At 36.3% G+C, this 20,660-nt stretch overlaps 4 protein-coding genes across 6 annotated transcripts; 2 read left to right on the plus strand and 2 right to left on the minus strand.

Moving 5' to 3' along the window:
* Positions 1 to 691: 691 nt before the first annotated feature.
* On the minus strand, positions 692 to 5,091 carry Smsr (Sphingomyelin synthase related). 3 transcript variants are annotated; one of them, XM_071796021.1, is made up of 6 exons: positions 4,505 to 5,091; positions 3,828 to 4,165; positions 3,404 to 3,732; positions 3,177 to 3,302; positions 2,900 to 3,054; positions 692 to 2,819 (listed from the first exon to the last, which is right to left on the minus strand). In XM_071796021.1, the coding sequence occupies exons 2-6, from the start codon at positions 4,158 to 4,160 to the stop codon at positions 2,416 to 2,418; spliced, it is 1,347 nt and encodes a 448-aa protein (XP_071652122.1). In that variant the 5' UTR covers positions 4,161 to 4,165; positions 4,505 to 5,091; the 3' UTR covers positions 692 to 2,415. The 3 variants fall into 3 exon arrangements, with proteins under 3 accessions (XP_071652122.1, XP_071652111.1, XP_071652114.1); XM_071796010.1 differs by having other exon boundaries at positions 3,177 to 3,320; positions 4,505 to 5,084; XM_071796013.1 differs by lacking the exon at positions 4,505 to 5,091 and adding an exon at positions 4,225 to 4,484 and having other exon boundaries at positions 3,177 to 3,320.
* An 838-nt stretch (positions 5,092 to 5,929) lies between these two features.
* Positions 5,930 to 11,376, plus strand: Sec63 (translocation protein Sec63). Its single transcript, XM_071795929.1, has 12 exons — positions 5,930 to 7,013; positions 7,823 to 7,925; positions 8,092 to 8,206; positions 8,286 to 8,391; positions 8,700 to 8,923; positions 9,000 to 9,161; positions 9,248 to 9,476; positions 9,555 to 9,700; positions 9,787 to 9,934; positions 10,057 to 10,546; positions 10,648 to 10,939; positions 11,026 to 11,376. Exons 1-12 carry the CDS (start codon positions 6,890 to 6,892, stop codon positions 11,164 to 11,166), a joined length of 2,280 nt encoding a protein of 759 aa, XP_071652030.1. The 5' UTR covers positions 5,930 to 6,889; the 3' UTR covers positions 11,167 to 11,376.
* Positions 11,353 to 16,259, minus strand: Ikkbeta (I-kappaB kinase beta). Its single transcript, XM_071795941.1, has 14 exons — positions 16,101 to 16,259; positions 15,728 to 16,009; positions 15,437 to 15,634; positions 15,075 to 15,274; positions 14,835 to 14,993; positions 14,518 to 14,735; positions 14,328 to 14,432; positions 14,025 to 14,163; positions 13,764 to 13,952; positions 13,477 to 13,685; positions 13,101 to 13,388; positions 12,872 to 13,021; positions 12,556 to 12,789; positions 11,353 to 12,476 (listed from the first exon to the last, which is right to left on the minus strand). Exons 3-14 carry the CDS (start codon positions 15,534 to 15,536, stop codon positions 12,413 to 12,415), a joined length of 2,055 nt encoding a protein of 684 aa, XP_071652042.1. The 5' UTR covers positions 15,537 to 15,634; positions 15,728 to 16,009; positions 16,101 to 16,259; the 3' UTR covers positions 11,353 to 12,412.
* Positions 16,260 to 18,400: 2,141 nt separating this feature from the next.
* LOC139823464 (polycomb protein EED) lies at positions 18,401 to 20,514 on the plus strand. The gene is made up of 2 exons (XM_071796032.1): positions 18,401 to 18,545; positions 18,634 to 20,514. The coding sequence occupies exon 2, from the start codon at positions 18,655 to 18,657 to the stop codon at positions 19,930 to 19,932; it is 1,278 nt and encodes a 425-aa protein (XP_071652133.1). The 5' UTR covers positions 18,401 to 18,545; positions 18,634 to 18,654; the 3' UTR covers positions 19,933 to 20,514.
* Positions 20,515 to 20,660: the final 146 nt, after the last annotated feature.

Raw genomic sequence — 20,660 nt, forward strand, 5'->3', positions numbered from 1 at the left:
AATTCAATTAGATCAAATTAAATTGGAATTAATGTTAATTCTTGCGATTTAGAGACGTTTCGAAACTCATGAAAAAAAAGGAAATATTGCAACTTTTTGACGTTGATATGTAATTATGTTTATAAACACAACACACGGAAATGTATGATTGCACGACACGTGAAGTCGCACCTCGCACCACCTGCGAGAGTACTCGAGAGTCGAGACCTCGATTCGAGGACTCGAGACTTTCGAGAACCTCGAGACATGCCGGGCGTGCGCACGTGCGCTTTGCGTGTGTGTGTATCGCGCTATTGCATAAATGCCATAAATTAATCATGGCTTGTTAGGTTTTGACGAACTCTGATTAACTTAATCGAGATCAAGTTAATTAAAATTTAATCGAGATACCGAGTAATGTTCGTAGTCCGTACCATTTTGTTAACATGGAACAGAATTATTAATTTTTTGTTGTCTGACACATAAAAAAAGAAATTAGGAACAATAAATACAGTCGAGAGATTCTTGGAACCGTGATTTTGAAAATTTTAGATTATGATTATGATTATTCTTTTTTTTTATCACAAGTTATTAGGAAAGGCACGAATATTCAGATATCGTGCGCTTTTTTCTAATTTTGTTTAGAAAAGTAAGAGAATTTATGACGCTAAATGTAAGTACATTAAGGAGCAATAAACAAATACAATAAAAGTATATCTTACTGAAATATTGACGTCTTTTATTCGTGCTATTTTTCTCAATCGTCTCCAAATCAATCCGACTATTTTTCAAACTAGTCGGTATATTGGTCGATATTAGCATGAGAGAGAGAAAGTTTACATACATTGCATAGTTTTGGTTTTGGAAGTATATAAAGTAATAAACACCAACAATCAGGCACCATCAACAAGTTACCAATAATCAGTACTCGTTAACGTCAACAAGATTAAGTTATTTATCACATAAGTAAAAAATAGATATGGATGAAATATTAAAAAGCTATCATACTCTTGGTAATAGCTTCTATGTGACGTATATAGAAGCTATTCGTACGATCATATCATACAGGTATTTTGCGCACGAATTTACATTAGAAGTCACAATAACAGCAGTATTTCCAGCCTCTGTTTAATAATACAACATCTGTCAATGTATCGCTCGTTTTCTCACTGTAACCATATTAAAATCATATAAATTCTCTTTTTTTTTCATGAAACATCCCTCTTTTTATTAACCTATATTAACAAAAACATATATATATCTTACGTTTCTAGCAATAATAGATCTTAAGATAAATTGACCAAGATTTACACCTGATTATCTAATATACATCTAATACTATCTAAACTGAAAAGACAGAGTCAATATAGTTTATCAATATGTTAAATTATTATATGTGTGGCGAAAAATTCGATTTATTTGTACGTACAGTGCAAGACAAAAAATCACACAATTTCAATATGGTTGCAATGAGCTAACAGAAGTCTTAAGCAGTCTTAAATTATTAATTTTATCAAATATCAGGAATGCATGATATAGTGTATAACATACATTTACTCTTAAATGTTGCGTTCCATTGTTAGCAAATAAAAATATATCTTCGAAGATCTATTTAAACCTAGAAATTCTAAAATACCATTATTATTAAACTTGCTAGCTACTGAAAATCATTCAACATTCCTGATAAAATTTAACATCCCTGAAGGCCATCGTAATATAGCTTTCTTAACATAACTTTCTTCTTGTATCACAAAAAGAAAACGAAAGTACGTATGAGCAAGTTACGTGGATATATATATACATATATGTATATTACATATGTATTAAAATACATATAATATATACACATAATTATCTAAAAAAATAAGAAAGTCTTAGACGATGCAACATGCTTGGAAAATGCATGTTAAATTAGTAAAGTACTTTATACGCTAAGCTTTGTCTTTGGAGATTTCTTAATGAATAAATTACATTATTTCTCTGTGATAGCAAAGTTAACTGGCATGTAATATTGATCAATTGTATCATAAATTATATCAATCTCTTTCGGTATCGTAATAATAATCCTATCGCAAAAATAAATATATTTAGAATTAAATATTCCATCTTTTTCAATATTATTTCAACATATAAACAGATTTGTCAAACAAACAGTCAACATTCTGAAAAGACAAATATGCAACATAGGTTCACTTTGATTTCTTGGAAACTTATGTATCTTACGTATCTTACATATTTCCAGACATAAGAATCCGTTACAAAGAAATATCATTCTCTCATCTCTTTTTTTCTTTTTGTGTAGGTCTATATATTTTTGTGTTGCATGTAATTGGGATTAAAAAAACAATCAAGTATCCCTTACATCGCATATTTATCTTAAAAGTACAAAGTAGCAATATAGCAATTAGAAAAGATAAACTATGTACCGGTTTGATGTTAGTATTCCTTTTTTTTTGTGCTGCTTAAATTGCCGTTTATGTTGCGCTGCGTTTTTCGGAAAGAAATCCGAGAACGTACGCAATGCCAGATGTTCTTTCCCGTGCCTGCTAAATTGCAAACTATCAAGGACGGCGATTCGTATTCATTAGGAACAATACCATCAACGGACGACTCAAAAAAGCTAAATAATGGAAACCAGATTCTAGTTCTGATCGAATCGCGCTGCATCAGTGCTTGATTGTTCGCCAGCGTGTGATAGTAAAGAAATAATCGCGAAGTTATATAAAATGCGACGAAAACGTCGATGGAATAATGCTCATGCGCCGCCAAGATGAAAAATATACCGAACATATTAAGCATCCACGTAAAAGTATGCAGAAAATACAAATCTCTCGGGGTATCTGCAATGAAGAAAAGAGCATTCTATAAATATCTAAAAATCGGCCGCTTCAATATCACACTAATATACATTATTACTTACATTCCGTAATGAAAAAGTTAAGCATAGTTAACGCCACTGTATGCCCGCTAAACATGTAATCCCCGCAGGTTCTGACACCTTGAATAGACATGCCGGCACCTCGCCAAATAACATAAGCCATTGCTATTTTATTGTACAGTTCGACATACGCAGCACTAAAATAAGATATAAATATATATTACTTGGGTGTGTGTGTGCGTGTGTGTGTGTGTGGGTGTGTGTTTAGAAAAAGAATAATGACATATTTTATAACGTAATATATATGTATCTCTCTCACTTTGACCAATCTTCATCTGGGACTTTCCGTGGTTGGCATTGCAGATGTGCACCCGGCACTGACAACGAAGTAATGAGCATCGTCACGCATCTCAGCAGGAAGACTGTACCCGACAGTGCAAAAAACCTCCGTAACAAAATAAATCTGTTCCATATTTAATAGGATTATTCGCTCTGACGAATCACGTCTTTTGCCATATTTATTTAAAAGGGGGCCTCGTTTCTTACCTATACTTGTGAAATATAAGCACAACGAGCCATATCGCAAAAAGCAGGGTACCGGTAACTTCGCACATATCAAACGCCCAAGGAATATGAGGTACATTGTCTAAAAATATGTCTGGCAATGGAGGATACTTCTTCATATCAGGCACTCTGTCGTGAACGATAACCATCACAAAGGCAGTAATCCACGTGACGATAAATAAATATCCCAAACTGATGAACGTTTTCCAGATTTCGGGTGGCAAGTAAGAGGCGTGTCCGTCCTCCGATACCGAAGCTGAATAAAATTCGTTCTCGATAGACATTTCATTATTTGTACCGGTGCTGGGCATCTAAAGTAAAATTACACGAGTTAAATGTAGCGATATATATTATCTTTGTCGCTGACTTGAACATTTCCTTCGGCATGCTAGGGAGATGCTTTTACCTCGTGCTTATTCTGATGAGTATAAAAATTCGGCGAAGGAAACAGATCCATGTATCCCAGGTCGAACAGAACGGCGACATTGTCCCTCTGCAGTTGCTTTATGGCTAGATACAATTTCTTTATCGCGCCAATCTTCTTTATGTTTAAAATACTAGATTTCAGGTCTTCCTCCTTCAGCGTCAGAAGTACCTTCCCGTCGATCTCGTGAAAATAAAATAAGTCCGCGTACTCCTCGTGGCCGTTTTCCACAAGCCACGCTTTCACGTCGGAGGACGTCCACTCGATGACGTTTCTTAGGGACATGGTTGCGACGGTTGCGTCGTCGCGTGGCATCTATCCTGCATAACAGACGAGTCAACGTCAACGCACGTACCGTTAGAAACGAGAAAGGACGTACCCCGCAAGTGGGTGACCCTGTGACACGGCGATCACTTCTCCAATCGCGAAGTCGCATTGACATTTCACACGTGGTTCCTTGACGGCGCGAAGATAACGAGTAAAAGAGTACACGACCGAGGGAACGATCCGATCGAGAAAAGAACCGCCGTGTCGCAGGCCAAAGGTGGCGAAGGTGAAGTCCGCGAGCGAGAGCAAGGGTGCGGGGTGCGGAGTGCGGACTTAACCTAGGCCGACGCGCGCGAGCGTGCTGGAGGCTGCAGGAGCGTGCGATCGCTCACCTGAGGAAGGACCGCGGCCGTCGCGGCGCACCGTGGGATCGTCGTCGATATCTTATCGGGACATTTTCGCGCGTCCGACGTGCGTGTCACCGCGCCGCGACTATCCTCGTCCGAGAGAATCATGCGTCGGCAGTAGGATCCGTCCACGGCGTCAACTCGCGCTCAACCCTCAACCTCAACCCCTCAACGGCCTCGACCGTCAACGGAGCCGATGACGATGACGGTCGATCGTGGAGGTTGATATCCGCTGATCGCACCGACACGCTCGTGGCTCGACCGCTCGCTCGACTGTGCGCGCGCGACGCGACAGCGAACTGAGCGCACAGCTGTCACCGTCACGTCACGTCGTGGTTAAATAGCCGCGCGAAAGAAAGAATATCGGAGCGAGTTTTCGCGAACGCTCGATAAAGGGGGACGAGCAGCTGCTTGTTATTGCCGCCACGTAAGATCGATGATAACGACGTTCTCGAATGACACGTTTCATCGAAGCGTACGATGATTCATTTTTCGCGATAACAAAAGCATATTATTCCTCCACTGTGCGTGTTAATTCCTAAGGAACGCGAACAATGTTGTTTGTAACTTTTGCTTCCGGCGGTTTATTTGTAAATTGTTTACGCTATATTATGAATGTAACGCTAACTTCAAGAGAGAGAGAGAGAGAGAGAGAGAGAGAGAGAGAGAGAGAGAGAGAGAGAGAGAGAGAAAGAGGAAATTTTCGAGGATCAATTGAAACGTCTCTAACTTGTTTTTTTTTTTTCGACTATTTGAATGTATTCGACTGTTAGTCACAAAAACCTTGTAATTTGAGCCTGGAAATCGAGCTCTCATTTTTTTACAACTTACGAAGTTGCAGATCGAGATATACTTATATAAAAGATCTCGAGATAGTATACCACAGAGATAATAGGCTCGGAGTGTCATCGACTCGGCCATCGATCAAACTCCGATTAATTTAATCAGTGATCGATTCAATTGACGGAATTGCTAAAGGCAACATTTCGAATAATTTGAATTATATAATTCATTCTCTCTCTCCTCTCTCTTCTCTAATATATAATCTCTCTTTTTGTGTCAGACAAGAAATTAAGAGTTGTAGGTATATATTATTTGACAAATTATAAATATCCATTAACGGGTTATAATCGGAGTTTGATCGCTTTCAGAGAGGAGTGCTGTACTTGCGGACGGGCAAGTCTTCGTGAAACAACCGGATGGGAATTTATTGCTCGATTAGGACACAGCTTCTGCAGTTCTGCCCCTCCTGCTGCCCCCGTTTCTCGCTCCAAATTGGGCCGAATTTCACGGCGTGCGACGAGGCGGGGCCGATTGTTTCCCGGTTTCTTAATTATTTCTTTGCTCACCACGCACTATATCGTGTCTTGTTCACGGGGTTAAAAAACCGTATGAAAAAAAACCCGTTATTTGGCGGCAGCAAAATACACGGAGCCTCCTCGGCGCACTCGACCTGCGGTCTGCGGCGCGCCTTTTCTCTCGCGTTGCACTTTATTCCTCTTACCGCTTTTCTCGCCGCAAAGTCCAAAAAGATACGTTATCTGTTTTATTTTCAACACTCAAAGAATGAAAAACGGTTACGTCAGAGTTATTCGCAAACTTATTCGAATTTCTGAAAAGTTTTATTCGATTTCTCCTCTTTCTCGTGTCTTTTCCATTTTAAATCACGGGGAAAACGTATAAGAAAGTTCGACAGATACTGTTCCGTTTAAACTTCAGTACTGCACTCTGTGCTAAGACGAAATGCGAAAGGGGAATACAAGTGTAATTACAAAACGAGAAAATTGAATGAATCTCGAGTCTCATTCGTTTCTTATCGGCTATTCGTAGGTCACTGTGGTCTCCTTTTTTTTTCTCGACGCGCGTGATGATGTTTGCGCGCGTAACTTGATTTCTCGCGTTGACTCTTCCCGCGGACGGCGAAGTCGACGTCATTGATGATCGTCGTCGTCGTCGGCAGTCGTCGCGAGTCGTCGCGAGTCGTCGCCACTCGCCATCGCCAGTCGTCGCGCGTACGTACATACAGTCGTACATACATACGTCGGCGTGCGTCGGAGTCGATAGTGCGCGAAGAAGCGGAGCGAAGCGGACTAGCGGAGCGGACTCACGTCAGCGGAGCGGACCCGGCTTGAGAGGCACCGGCCACGGCCACGGCGCGCGCGGTGCTTGCCGAGCGGCGAGTGCTGAGTTGGCAGTCTTGACAGGGCAGTCCCGCTCCCGCTGTCCCGCTGGCGCTAACTGTTGTTGATTTGCATGTCGTACGGCGCCGTCCGTGTCCGTGAATCCGCAGCCCGCGCGAGCCCGGATAATGTTACGAATGAATGTACTTATACGGTCTACTTAAAACAACGCTGCAGTACTTAATGAGCGATGAGTGGACAGAAGTTCCAGTATGACGAGAGCGGAGGGACATTCTTTTACTTCCTGCTCTCGTTCTTGGCGCTACTGCTGGTACCCGGGACTTACTACCTCTGGCCACGTTGCCCGAAACAAGGTTAGAGACTCGAGTGAGACAGACAGACAGAGAGAGGGAGGGAGAAAGATCAAGGCAAACTCCATTTTTTAGACCAAGTAATTTACACGTTACCCGCGATAACGCACGGCCGATGTAACTGGTAACGACGTATACGTTCCACGTACATGACGGACGATTACCGTTTCCTGTACTCTCGATTTACGTTCTGCTCCACTTTGGTCCCCTTTACCCATTCTTATTCTTTCACGGAAACCCAGCGTCAAACTCGCCCAATCTGCGAGGATAAAAATGTCCGAATAAATTATCTACTTATTTAATTGTTCAATCTTATAAATTATGTGTATTTAGAAAATTAAGTAATTTCAAGTCATATGTAGATATGATATGTTATGATCCTAACTTCTTCAGACTACACAAGTTTAAGGCAATATATGTCCTATGTTTCGTGTCAAAATTTATATGAAAGTCTTGTAACATATTATTTGAACAATGAATAGACCAAAATTATGTGTACATACCTTTTGATTAACACTATTGTTCGAGTTTTAGTGTTTCACGTAATGACATTTGACCATATAAAGTATCGTGACAAAATATCTTTAAAATAAGTCGTTTTATTTTGACCCAACTGGCCAATTAATACAGGAATTGCAATTCCTGTATCAATTGGCCAGTTGGGTCGAAATAAAACGACTTATTTTGAATTATTTGCTGGCGACTGAAATTGTTTTGTTTAAAATATCTTTATTTTTAACCAGTTTTTTAAACTTGGTTTAATTTAAAGATGTGTAGATTATAGGAATAATATCAATTTAAATTCTATTCAGATCCTGATCAGTTAGCCAAAGAATGCCAATGTGATGGGTGCAAAAAGAAAAAGGTTATTCTTCAAGCGAACAAACCTTGGAAGGAAACCAAGGCTTTATTTACGTAAGTTTTCATATATTATTTTTATATGTTATATAACATTTTATTATATAAGTGCAAAATAATATAAATTACATTTATACAATTGTAAAAATTATTATTGAAAAATTCATTGCCCTTTTATATTATATTTATATGTAATTAATGTAAATGTTATTATATATTACAGGAAATTTCTAATCATTCTGGGATGGGCTATCTTGATACTTTTAGCCTATAAGGTGTCCCAATTTGATTACGAAATGGCCAACTTTGATCCGTATGAAATATTAAGTATACCGCCTGTGAGTATAAAATATAATTTTTATACGTACCGTTAGTTTTGTTGCGTGACAAAAATTAATACCCAAATTCCAATTGTAGGGTTCTTCCCAAGGTGAGATTAAGAAAGCTTATCGCAAACTTTCCTTAATTCTTCATCCTGATAAAGAAACTGGAAATGAGAAAGCTTTTATGAAATTAACTAAAGGTAAGGAATAACGAACATAGTGTCTGCACAGATCTTACATACGGTGTAAATATTGAGTATATGTTGCGTGCTATTAAATATATTTAATAAATTTTTAACACATTTATCGCACATGATAATAATACAGCATAGGAAAGGTCGATAAAAATCGTTAGAGTATCCAAACTGGAAATTAATCCTATAACAGTTAAAAATTAGATATTTGATATTACGTTTTCAAAATTATTCCAAGATCAAATTGCTACTACTAATATTTTAAATCTTTATATAGACTAACAGTTGTTTTTTTTTTCTATTAACAAAAATAGCTTACCAAGCTTTAACGGACGACGAAGCACGAAAAAACTGGGAAAAATATGGAAATCCGGATGGTCCAGGGGCAATGAGTTTTGGTATAGCTTTGCCTTCCTGGATCGTTGAAAAAGAGAATTCAGTATGGGTCTTAGGACTATACGCATTAGTGTTCATGGTTGCTTTACCGACGGTTGTAGGAATGTGGTGGTACAAGAGTATTCGCTACACTGGTGATCAAGTAATTGGCATTTTTATGCCACATTTTTATTTGTGACAAATTTTCAGTTGTTATATATATTTAAATTTATCTTTAGGTTCTCCTCACAACGACCGAAATGTATTACTTTTTCTTCGTGAAAACGCCGTCTATGTCATTGAAGAGAGTCATCATGATACTCGCTGCTTCCTTTGAATTCTTCAAGAAACGTAACGCCGAAATAGTCGAGAGACATTCTGACAGCGAAGAAGTTCCTTCGGTATACATTTAATTATATTTCTTCATCTTTCTTAGAAATGAATAATGATTTTACTATATATATATATTTTTTTTTTACATATTCAGCTTATCAAACAACTACCTAACTTAGGAGAAAAAAACAAAGAAGTACCATTATGCCACTTGTATTCAATTAAAGCTAGAGCACTACTGCATGCGCATTTATCTCGCATACCATTAAATCCTGAGACATTGGATAAAGACAGACAGTATATCGTAAAGAAATGTCCATATTTGATTCAAGAAATGGTTGCTTGTGTCCATCAAGTGATACTTTTAGCTTATGCCAGAAGAGGTAAGCATTTTTTTTTCAATATAGCTTTATGATACATATATACATGAAATAAACAATCAATGGGCATTTTTTTTATAGTACCGCGAGTACCAACCATAACGACTATAGAGAACTGTATGAAACTGTGTCCAATGATCGTCCAAGGATTCTGGGAGTTTAAAAACCCTCTCCTTCAATTACCACACATAACGGAGGACAATTTAAAATACTTCCACGCAAAGAAGGTATTAATGACAGCGAATTCTACCCGTTGCGATAATGTTTTTATCATTATCGATGAAATTTACTTAACAATGTGACTTTTCCTTAGCGTCAAATCAAAAGTCTTCAACAATTTGCACAATTGAAAGGAGAAGAACGAAGACTGATACTTAGAAATCTGTCCGACAGTCAGTACGAAGATGTTATGAAGGTTCTTGGAAATATGCCATACATTGACTTTAAAGTACGATCCGAAGGTAATTGATATATTAGTTATTTTCTTGTACTTCTGTAAAACGTTTGGTATTAACTAGAACAACGTAATTTATGCGGTATTATATTCTTTATAACTTACTTAATGTATTTCAATCTATTTCAGTAATCGATGATGAGAATCCTACCGTCTACACTGCTGGTGCTATTGTAACGGTAACGGTATCGCTTACGCGAAAAGACATGAAGCATCTCTTTGGAAATGACTCTGTCAATGAACGAACGATAATTGACGATAGCAAAGGCGGTGAAGCAATTGAAGAAGCCTCAGAGGAACAAAATCAATCGACAAAAACTGCAAAGCCAGCATGGCTTAAACAAAAGAAAGGCCAAAAGAAGTCGCATAAAAAGGGTACCAATAAAAAGTTGGCTCCTGCTAAAAATACACAGGCACAGTCTCAAGCTGTGGCTAACAATACTCAGCACAGCAATACTCCTAATGCGAGAAAGAAGGATGATAAGACGGAGAAAGAGTCTTCCAAGGAGAAATTGTCGGATGTCAGTGACAGTGAAGCCGAGAGCGATCGAAGTGACGACGAAGATAGTCACGACAAAAAAGACGCATCTCACGATGACGACGATACCGAATGGGAAAAGTAAGAGGAATATTTATACTTCATTTTTACGTCATATATTAAATCATTATTTATATATTTCGCTCATAGCTGAATTTAACATTCCATTTTCTTTTAAACAGATTCCAACAGAGAATCTCCAAGCGGGAGAGAGTGTTGGAGGGAAGGAGTAATTTGTCACATGAAGTGCATTGTCCACTCTTTCCTGATGTTAAGCAAGAGTATTGGTGGGTCTATATCTGTGATCGCAAAAGTCAAACGCTGTTAACAACCCCTATACACGTCACATCCTTAGCACAATTTGAGGAGATTCAATTAAGATTTACGGCACCACGCTGGCCAGGCCTTTATACATTTACCGTGTGTCTACGTAGCGATTCGTTCTTGGGCTTTGATCAAGCTCAAGACATTAAAGTGAGTTATTTAACAATTCAAGTAACCCAGCAAAAAATCTCATTTCTTATTATTTATATTTGTAACGATGCGACGATGCTTTATAGTTGGACGTGAAGGAGGCACCAGAAATACCGACCGAACATCCGCAATGGGACATTTCGGATGAAGAAACTGCGGAAGATGTGGATGCAGCTGATGAACATTCCGAATTCACAACCGACGAGGACATTAGTGACAATGAATAATAGCTATTTCTCACATGTGATCGGAATAGATATTCTAAAAGTCCGCATTTTCCTCTTTTTTTACTTCTCAAGTTAATGTACAATGGACTTTTATACGTGGAATTGCATAATCGTTGATGTATGTGGACAATCTAGAAAAATAGTCTGGTGTGTAAGATTTGTCAGTGTGGAGAAAGTAATAGTGAATAAAGAGCATAATATTTATTTTAACATCGTTGTTCAATCCTCAATTTGGATGTGTTCAATCCTTAATTGAGATCTGTATACAGTTTTCTAATAAAATATATGAGTATAAAAAAATATTGTATCTATCCATATTAAAATACATCTCTTGTTAGAATCGTTGACCGAACGTGTTCTTCAACGACTATAACAGTATACAAAAGTAACAGGTATCATAAAATCTGGGTTAAGCGAAAGTAGTAAAAGATATTTAAGCTACACACATACACATATAAAGCACACAAAAGATCATTCAACCGTTGCACTTTTTATCATAGACACTATAAATTTAAAGTATTCGCCGATCCATCACAAAGACAGTCTGAATGAATATCGACAACTAGATAGATATCTGACATATGGTAACAATGAGAACGATGAGTGTAATATTTCGTGCAATGCAAGTGAGTACATTTCATTTTTTTTTTTAATACAATAGATATCCATTGTCTACATTAGATATCACAACTGTATTTCAGATACTTAAAATCTATTTTATACTCTACCTTTCCCTAAGTATTATGGTTGTTGCGCTTGAAAGGGGTAAGTTATTGTCTAAGAAAAAATATATCAACGTCAAATAACAATAAAATTATTTCGCACGTATATATAAGCTATTCACATCTGTATTCACATTGTGTATTAAGCTAAATAAGAATATTTATATTTATTTATTTTATTTATTTTATTTTTCTAAAATATTTATAAAAAATAATTTTTATATATCTAGTATATATTGCGCGTGTGTGTAAAATGATTGCAAGGTCAGTCTCTTTTTATAAAAATTACAGTTATAAAAGTACTTTATATTTTAACAAACTTTTCTAAACAGGTCAGAACGATAGATATCAAGCAGTAAAATTGGAGCAACTGTTGAACAAGCCTGTCTATACGTTTGTTAAGACTGATAAACATGCCAATATTAAATGGGGTGTACGGCATTACGTTCCACGTACATTAAGATAAACAGACTTCAAGAATTGAATATATGACGGATTAATACAGATGTGAGCGCTATCTTTAATCACGGGTCCAATTTAACCACTTCAAGATATTTTTTTTTTATTTGAGTCATCAAATTGTCCAACCTAAGAAGAGAAATAGAATATAAGATAAATCTGTATTAAAACTAAACAATATCATAAAAAAAGGAGACATCATACTTACATGTAACGTGTGATCAAATTATCATATATCACATTATCCTCTGATTGAATAACACTATCTAATTCAGTAGTAGAGATATTTAAAGATTGATAGTTGTTAGATTGCTGAGAGACACTATTAGTGTCCGATTGTGTGATTCTTTGATATTCTTCCCAATATAATTTCGTCATGGCAGTGACAGAAATAAATATTTTTTCTAGTTTTGACAGTTCATCTTGCAATTTATCTATTAGCCTGTTGAAAATACATATTAAAAGTAAAATATGTATATAATACATATGAAATGTATAATTTACGATAAATAAACTTTTAGTACCTTGTAATATCAATGATATTTTTATTACGAAGTTGCGTTTCACGCGCAGTCACAAATGAAAACACTAATTTCGACATGTCCAATGGCTTTGCTGTTTTATGTAGACTTTCTATCTTGAATTTTAGATATATATCACATATCTTATCATACCTATAAAGATAATATAAGAGAGAATATTAAAATATAAAACATTTTATATAACAATCATCTGTAACACATTTATACTTACAACTCTGATAAATTCCCCATATAATCAATAGCTTGAGCTCGATCTCTCAATCCATTATTATCTTCCTTCAGAGACATAAACTTCATCTTTATCTGATCTGCTGCACTAACCAATTTATTAACTTTGTCAAAATAAATTTGTACTTTTCTTTTATCAGTTGTGTCTTCATCCGTCAGGTTCATATATTTCATACGAATCGTATGTACTTGTTCTATAAGAATCTTTATATTCTCCAATGTCTTCTCCATGTTCGTATTAAACATATCGATTTTTTGATGTAATAAGTCTCTGAAATATGCAAAAATATTATCTATACTAATACTTGACAGAAGGTACAATTTTACAATTTTATAGCAATATTATATAAAAAACTTACACATTTATACTAAGCGCAAAAATGTACAATTGAAATAAATTCTTTTCTTTTTTCGTAAAATATATTGTATGGCGATAATAATCTTTCAGTATTTCATAATTCAACTCATTTTTTGATTGTGTCATCATTTTCTCCACTGCTGTAGGAATACTTAATGTGGGTATATCTTCTATCAAACATCCATTTTTGAAGAGAAAGAAAACATGATCCTACAAGCAAAATTGTAATAAATTTAAAAATAGCATTTTACTTTATGGTATCTTACAAGTTGATATGATAATACATACATTAATTTGTGACGCAAGTGATGCAGTACTTTCAGTCAGTATTGCACCTTTGTAGTCAGTTAACACTTGATGCTTAATTTCAATATTAGTATCTCTTTCTATTAACAACTGAAGATCTCTGAGAGTAGTACTGCTATCAATTTCATATGTATTAATTTTGTAAAATGGCGTACAGAAGACATATAGTATCTATATATAAAAAATACAAATTAAACAAGAAAAACAGAAAAGGAATAAAATATACTTGATTATTATACATACTTTGTTTGATAATGCACGTTGCAACATTGTAAATACTGCTAAATGAGACATACCAAATTCGTCGAGCATTTTACCTCTTTTATGTGGATCCCATTGTAAAACTAGTCTGAACCACTGGACTATTTTGTTTCGAAGACAACTGAGAAACGAGAAAAAATATTATATACCGTGCTAAATATGTATATAAAAATTATCAAATAAAAGATATATAAACTTTATTCTTGCTTTCTATAAAAGAAAGTACTTAAATATTTAATATTGCATACATATCGTGATTATAGAAAGAGAAAATGAGATTCTTACTCCGATAAATGAGTTGGATTTTGAATATCTTTCCCAAAAATGACTCTCCCTTCTGACTCATAAGCGTGAATATCATCATAACTCTTATTCTTAATGTATTTCATCCTATAAAATGACATTAAGTTTAAAGCTTGACATTTGTATCATTTTTTTTTTATAAATATACTCCATTATATTCTTCACTTTTTACCATTCCATAGTATGTTGCATTGTTGGTAAAAATGGTCTTCTTCCAGTTACAAGTTCATAAAACAATATTCCTAAGCTCCAGTAATCCACAGAGCAACTATATTTTTCTCCCCAAAGAAGTTCTGGAGCAACGTAATTTAGCGTGCCAACTAAAGAAGCAGATGTACTTGCTTCCCCAAGTTCTTTGGCATATCCGAGATCTATTAATTTATATGAGATCTGTAATACATGTATACATAAAAGTTTAATTAAATCAACGCACACAAGTCAGTAATATAAATTACTTTCATATAAATCATTTTCTCATTTATATCTTACCACATTCTGTTCATCTTGTAAAATTATGTTTTCTGGCTTTAAATCTCGATGAGTTATGTTATGGAAATGTAAATATTCCACAGCTGATGAGATCTCACTCATTACTTTGATTGCTTCTGTTTCACTAATTCCACAACAATTTTCTGGTTGATTAAAAATCTATAAAAGAAGGAAATACTGTTATTTTACATTACCCCAGAAGAACAATTTATATATAGATCAACTTAAACAAAATACAACTTTTCTCAAATCTCCTTTTCTGCAATATTCCATACAGAGAATCGGCAGATTTTCTTCGACATTTGGAAGCTTAAATGGAATGCATCCTGTTCTTACGATGTTTGGATGCTTCAAGCGTTTCATTATATCAACTTCGTTGGCCCATCTCTTTCGTTGTATTGGCGTTAACTGTGAATAATTCCATTTGCATTTTTTTATTGCTGAAATCATAATCAACAATTTTATTTTATATATATATATAAATATATATATTCATTATACAGTATTATAAGTTTGTCTGTATGCATGATTCTTCTCAGAGAATTTTTCAAAATAAGATGTGTTCTTTTTACATTGATATTTTAATTATACTGAAATATTACCAATCTTTTTGCCACTTGGAACGTGTATCCAGAGCTCAACAGTTCCGAAGCCCCCAGTACCCAGAACACGATTTAGCTTCCAACCGTCAGTTGACGTCATCTCGAGTGTAAGATAAATTTCGTTTCAGCTATGTATGTTGTACGTAGCTATGTATGTAGATCGAGGGCTGAATAATTCTCAGTAGACGTGACACCATGCTGATAAGGTAAATAAAAGTTTTATGTTATTTTTCATTGAAAAAAGCATACATTGCAAGTTAAATACACCGTTCAACAATTGGACGTTCTTACCGAAAATGCATTAGCGCAGCACGAAGAGAGATTATTTCGTGACACACACACGTAACAATGTTATCAAAACCTGCTATTAACCTGCATATCGCACTTCGCTGACTTCACACTTCAACGTTCTTTGAAGTTAGCAAACATTAGACCAACAGCTCAATCTCATTCGTCGTGAAGTCGGTGAAGTGAAACGTATACCGATTGGTTACTAATGGTTACTAATGCGCACGTGACTACCTACATAAAATTTTGTCACATGTGTAGTCCATTTTTTTTCTCACCCTAGTCCTAGTGATACAAAAAGAATTAATGATCGACAATTTAATAAACTTGGCAACTGTAATCTTTCGTTTAATTGATAGGAAACATGTATTTTAACCTTTGAAAGAAGTAGATATATGTACCCTTCTCCGTCTTTCTCTAATGACACATGACACTTGGGCTGCATTCCGATATTCACTGTCAGTAGTGAACATCTATATTTTACGTCACGTATACTATAGATTTTCAGTACTGAAAGTTGTTGACAGTGAATATCAGAATGCAGCCTTGACGTGACCTGATGACACCCTGACACCCTCGATGTACACGTGACTGACTTGACAGCTGACAGCTTCTGTGACAGCGTCTGCTAGGATTTTCCTTACTGCGCATGCGCGAGATTGTCCCTCCATCTCGCATCGCAGCGCTGAAACACCTGAATGTAGCTTGAAATTGGCTTGAATGCTGATGCTGAGTGCCGTCGCCCCGGTCGCCCGTCAACAAACATGGCCGAGATCCTTAAAAGCGGCACGGTTCGGAGAAGCGAGTGTTTGATTGCTTTTATGGTGCGTCTGTGACGGTAAAAAGAAGAAAAGAAAGTTTTTACTGTTCGCACTCCTGCATATCTTGCATATTTTCGAGAAAAAGAGTGAAAGTCCGTCGCTCTTGGCACGCTACGCGAGATTTGTTTGCGAATGTTCGGCTTCAGTTTTGCCGGTACTTATTTCATTATACAGGCGTCAAATTTTCTTATTTTCTTCTATTTGAAAGAACAGCGATTTTTAATATAAAATGGTTCTACATGAATTTCCACGCGAAGCTTTCCACGTGAAGCGAAATTCATCCCACCGCGCCTGGTGCTAGCAGGACGAAACGAGGTTTATCATTCCACATGAGTTTCAAGCTTTTTGCATGAACTGTAATTGTACAATCATTGTTTCACCCCTGCACTGTATGATGGGGAATGGATTTTGCTTCACGTGGAAAGTTGGAAACTTATGTGAAATCATACAATAATAGACCTCGTTCCACCACGTTCCACCCTGCAAGCACCAGGTGGTGTAGGATGGACCTTGCTTTATGTGGAAAGTAGGAAACCTATAGGCCATATGGAACCATTTTAATGTAATAAATTGTATACAAAAATGAAACTTGAACCATGACCTCAACAATTATATATGTCAAGGCCATTGAAGCTGGGTTCAATTAGAAGTGGCGTCCGTATAATGAGACAAACACATGGACTACGTTTAGGTGGCCTGATTTATGCCAAAATTATAACTTTGGCGTAAATTGGATCGTGTAAACGTAGTCATTGCTTCAGTTTTCTGGTGTCAAGATATAACGTGATGTATATGTACATATTTGATAAATGTACCTAATCAAAGTACCTATACTAAGTGAATTTTAATTTATTTGGCCAGAGTTATTTTGAGAGTATAAGTGGCATTTGTTCCTATTACATTAACAAATAAATTAACATTTTATCTTTTTATCACACGGTCCATCAGTCTGAAAATTATTGTAATTTCTGATTGGAATATATCCTTCAAATTACTATATCTTTTTTTTTATTATGAAAATTATAGGATTTGTAGGGAATAATAATATATTTAATACGGTGTTTTTAGTAAATTTTATAATTAGAAATAAAAGTGACCTTGTGCAAAAATAAGTGAAAAATATGCAGACGAAAAATATTATCTTCTTGCTATGTCACAGTTTATTGAACATTTTGTATATTAGCACAAAACATTTAATATGTAATTCTTGTAATCAATATATTTATTATATAGAATATTTTTCCAGATAGTAGGATCAGCTGAATTATGCCAGAAAATATCAGAGGGCTTACATCAAAGTGCGAGAGAAAGGAAGTGGCATATATCTGTACATCAGTGTGAATCTGTTAACGACGTTATAAAAGCGAGGATAGATATCTCTGTGGATTTTATCATTTTTGCTTTTGACTTAAGAGCTTCGCACACTTTGTCAGAAGTAAGTTTCTTTTGTACAAATAATTTTTAACGTAATTTTATTATATTAAATAGTTTTTCATCTTTAGTTACTTATTATTAATTAATGATTATATATTGAAAGAAATCTATGTTTATTATTGTTAATAATTTTTAAGATAGAAGCTAACATAGCCACGATAGATGAATACTACATAGTCTCTGGTGCAGCCTGCCTAGTAAATTGCAATGGAATATCTAATGTCATGGGATTGATCCATAAATCAAAGAAACTTTGTCACAAGTATAATATTCGTTTTCTCTCCGCTAACATTTCTGTAAGTCTATGTTGAAAGTTATATTACAAATTTCATACATTATAATTTATATTTGTTAATTATATGTATTTAAAAGTATATTTTTTATTTTAGAATACGCAAGCCTGCTTCTTTTTAGGAAGTAGACTCCTCAATATAACAGAAGGAGTATTGGGATTAAACAGCGGTATACCAGTTATTGGAACTGTCGCACAGTATAACTAGGTTACAGAGAGAGAGAGAGAGAGAGAGAGAGAGAGAGAGAGAGGCGTTACCTAGGGTGATTCGCAGGTAATTTACATCACATTTTCTCTCAAAAATTAAATGTTAGACTGTGTGCGTTGAAGAACCGTTATCAATTGTCAATAATATTATTTAGATCATTAAAACCAGCATTGAGATGAAAAAGTCGAGTGGTAAGGCGTACGCTTCTAGTCAGGAGGACAGTGAGAATGACAGCGACGTAACAGAATGCAGCATCGGAAGCAATTCCACCGCTGGCACTCATCGTAGCGATACGCCCACTCGCAGCGCTCGTTACAAACGGAAGGGTCGTCGCAGGAGTAAAACAGCAAAGTACAAACCTTCTACAGACAAGCCATTGTATAAGTACTGCTGTAGCGTCAAGGAAGATCATGGACAACCCTTATTTGGCGTACAATTCAATTATCATTTGAAGGAAGGCGAACCGTTGATATTTGCCTCTGTAGGTAGCAATCGCGTAAGCATCTATGAGTGTCCGCAGAGCGGAAATATACGGCTGCAACAATGTTACGCCGATCCGGACACAGAAGAGAACTTTTACACGTGTGCATGGACATACGATGATCCTGGGAAGCCTTTGTTAGCTGTGGCGGGATCACGCGGAGTCATCCGAGTTATTAGTGCCTCGACAATGACTTGCATCAAGCATTATATTGGCCACGGTCATGCGATAAACGAGCTGAAGATTCATCCCAAGGATCCAAACATCCTGTTGTCTGCATCGAAAGATCATGCTTTAAGATTATGGAACATTAAAACGGACGTGTGCATCGCGATCTTTGGTGGCGTGGAGGGCCATCGAGACGAAGTCCTGAGCGCCGATTTCGATATAAGAGGCCAAAGGATTATCTCGTGCGGAATGGATCATGCTCTTAAGTTATGGTCCTTGGACAAACCAGACATGCAGGAAGCGATAAAACAGTCCTATCATTGCAATCCCACCCGCAACGGCAGGCCCTTTGACTCGATACTTCAACATTTCCCGGACTTCACCACTCGCGACGTTCATCGAAATTACGTCGACTGCGTCAAGTGGTTCGGCGACTTTATCTTGAGCAAGTCCTGCGAAAACTGTATCGTGTGCTGGAAACCGGGTAGACTCGAGGACTCGCAGCTACGCAGTGGAGAAACGAGCGCGACGGTTTTACACCGTTTCGAGTTTAAAGAATGTGACATTTGGTTTATACGTTTCTCCATGGATTTCTGGCAGCGCACGATCGCCCTGGGGAATCAAGTCGGTCGCACTTACGTTTGGGATTTAGACGTGGACGAGCCCGGGCAAGCGCGCTGTTGGTCCCTTCAGCATCCCCGTTGCACCGCGCCAATTCGACAAACCAGCCTAAGCCGCGATGGCTCCGTGTTATTGTGCGTCTGCGATGACGCGACAGTCTGGAGGTGGAATCGCGACCACTAACTCTACTCGAATCCATTTTACCATGACTAAGAAAACGTGCCTTTTCGTGCTAAGCTATATTGAATATTCGTGCTTTTTTTATAGCAATTAGTTAAATCTAGGCGAAACTTAATCTATTAATTCAGAATCTTGAAACACAAATGCAGTACATGTACGCGCATATATAATCAAAAAAATTAGATTCCCGACGAATTGCCGAAAATTGAACATTTGTAACAGATTGGTATTCTCGACGGTTTTCGATGTAGCTGTAAAATTTTACATTATAACAAAGTTACGATTTAACTACGAAAGTATATCTAGAATTATAAATGAATGAGATTATAGAAAATAGAAAATGTTTTTGTTATATCTTTTGCGATATATCACAAACGATATTTGTATGTGTAGAGGAATTAATTCTGTTTTATAACTTGAAAAGATTTGTACAATTTGTCCAGAAGTGACTTCCTTCAATTAATTGTAATGCAATTTTCACGCTCAATATAATCTAATTTCAAGATCAGACAACACTGTTAGCAACAGTATCATTTTTATATCTTTGTAAAACAATAAAATTAATAAACAGAGCTCGTATTATTATTACTGTTTAATTATTAAGATCGGATTGCAGGTGTGTATTGTATTTATTATTTCGATGGGAAAGAGAGTGATCTCTCCAACAAAAAATCATTTCAAGTTGAACAGTTGGCATCATTGGCATCACCCAGCACCATCAGCATTACCGA

Source organism: Temnothorax longispinosus, chromosome 1 (genome assembly GCF_030848805.1).
Source record: "Temnothorax longispinosus isolate EJ_2023e chromosome 1, Tlon_JGU_v1, whole genome shotgun sequence".
In the NCBI taxonomy this organism is placed as follows: Eukaryota; Metazoa; Arthropoda; class Insecta; order Hymenoptera; family Formicidae; genus Temnothorax; species Temnothorax longispinosus.

Coding starts and splice junctions, on each gene's coding strand:
- Ikkbeta (XM_071795941.1), bottom strand. CDS start 15,536: ATGACGTCAACTGACGGTTGGAAGCTAAATCGTGTTCTGGGTACTGGG. Junction 14,433..14,517: donor ATGCAACATACTATGGAATG/GTAAAAAGTGAA, acceptor GTCATTTTATAG/GATGAAATACATTAAGAATA. Junction 12,477..12,555: donor AATTTGATCACACGTTACAT/GTAAGTATGATG, acceptor TTCTCTTCTTAG/GTTGGACAATTTGATGACTC.
- LOC139823464 (XM_071796032.1), top strand. CDS start 18,655: ATGAAAAAGTCGAGTGGTAAGGCGTACGCTTCTAGTCAGGAGGACAGT.
- Smsr (XM_071796010.1), bottom strand. CDS start 4,160: ATGCCACGCGACGACGCAACCGTCGCAACCATGTCCCTAAGAAACGTC. Junction 3,733..3,827: donor CTCATCAGAATAAGCACGAG/GTAAAAGCATCT, acceptor ATTTTACTTTAG/ATGCCCAGCACCGGTACAAA. Junction 3,321..3,403: donor CTTATATTTCACAAGTATAG/GTAAGAAACGAG, acceptor AATATGGAACAG/ATTTATTTTGTTACGGAGGT.
- Sec63 (XM_071795929.1), top strand. CDS start 6,890: ATGAGTGGACAGAAGTTCCAGTATGACGAGAGCGGAGGGACATTCTTT. Junction 8,392..8,699: donor TTTTATGAAATTAACTAAAG/GTAAGGAATAAC, acceptor TAACAAAAATAG/CTTACCAAGCTTTAACGGAC. Junction 9,701..9,786: donor AATACTTCCACGCAAAGAAG/GTATTAATGACA, acceptor ACTTTTCCTTAG/CGTCAAATCAAAAGTCTTCA.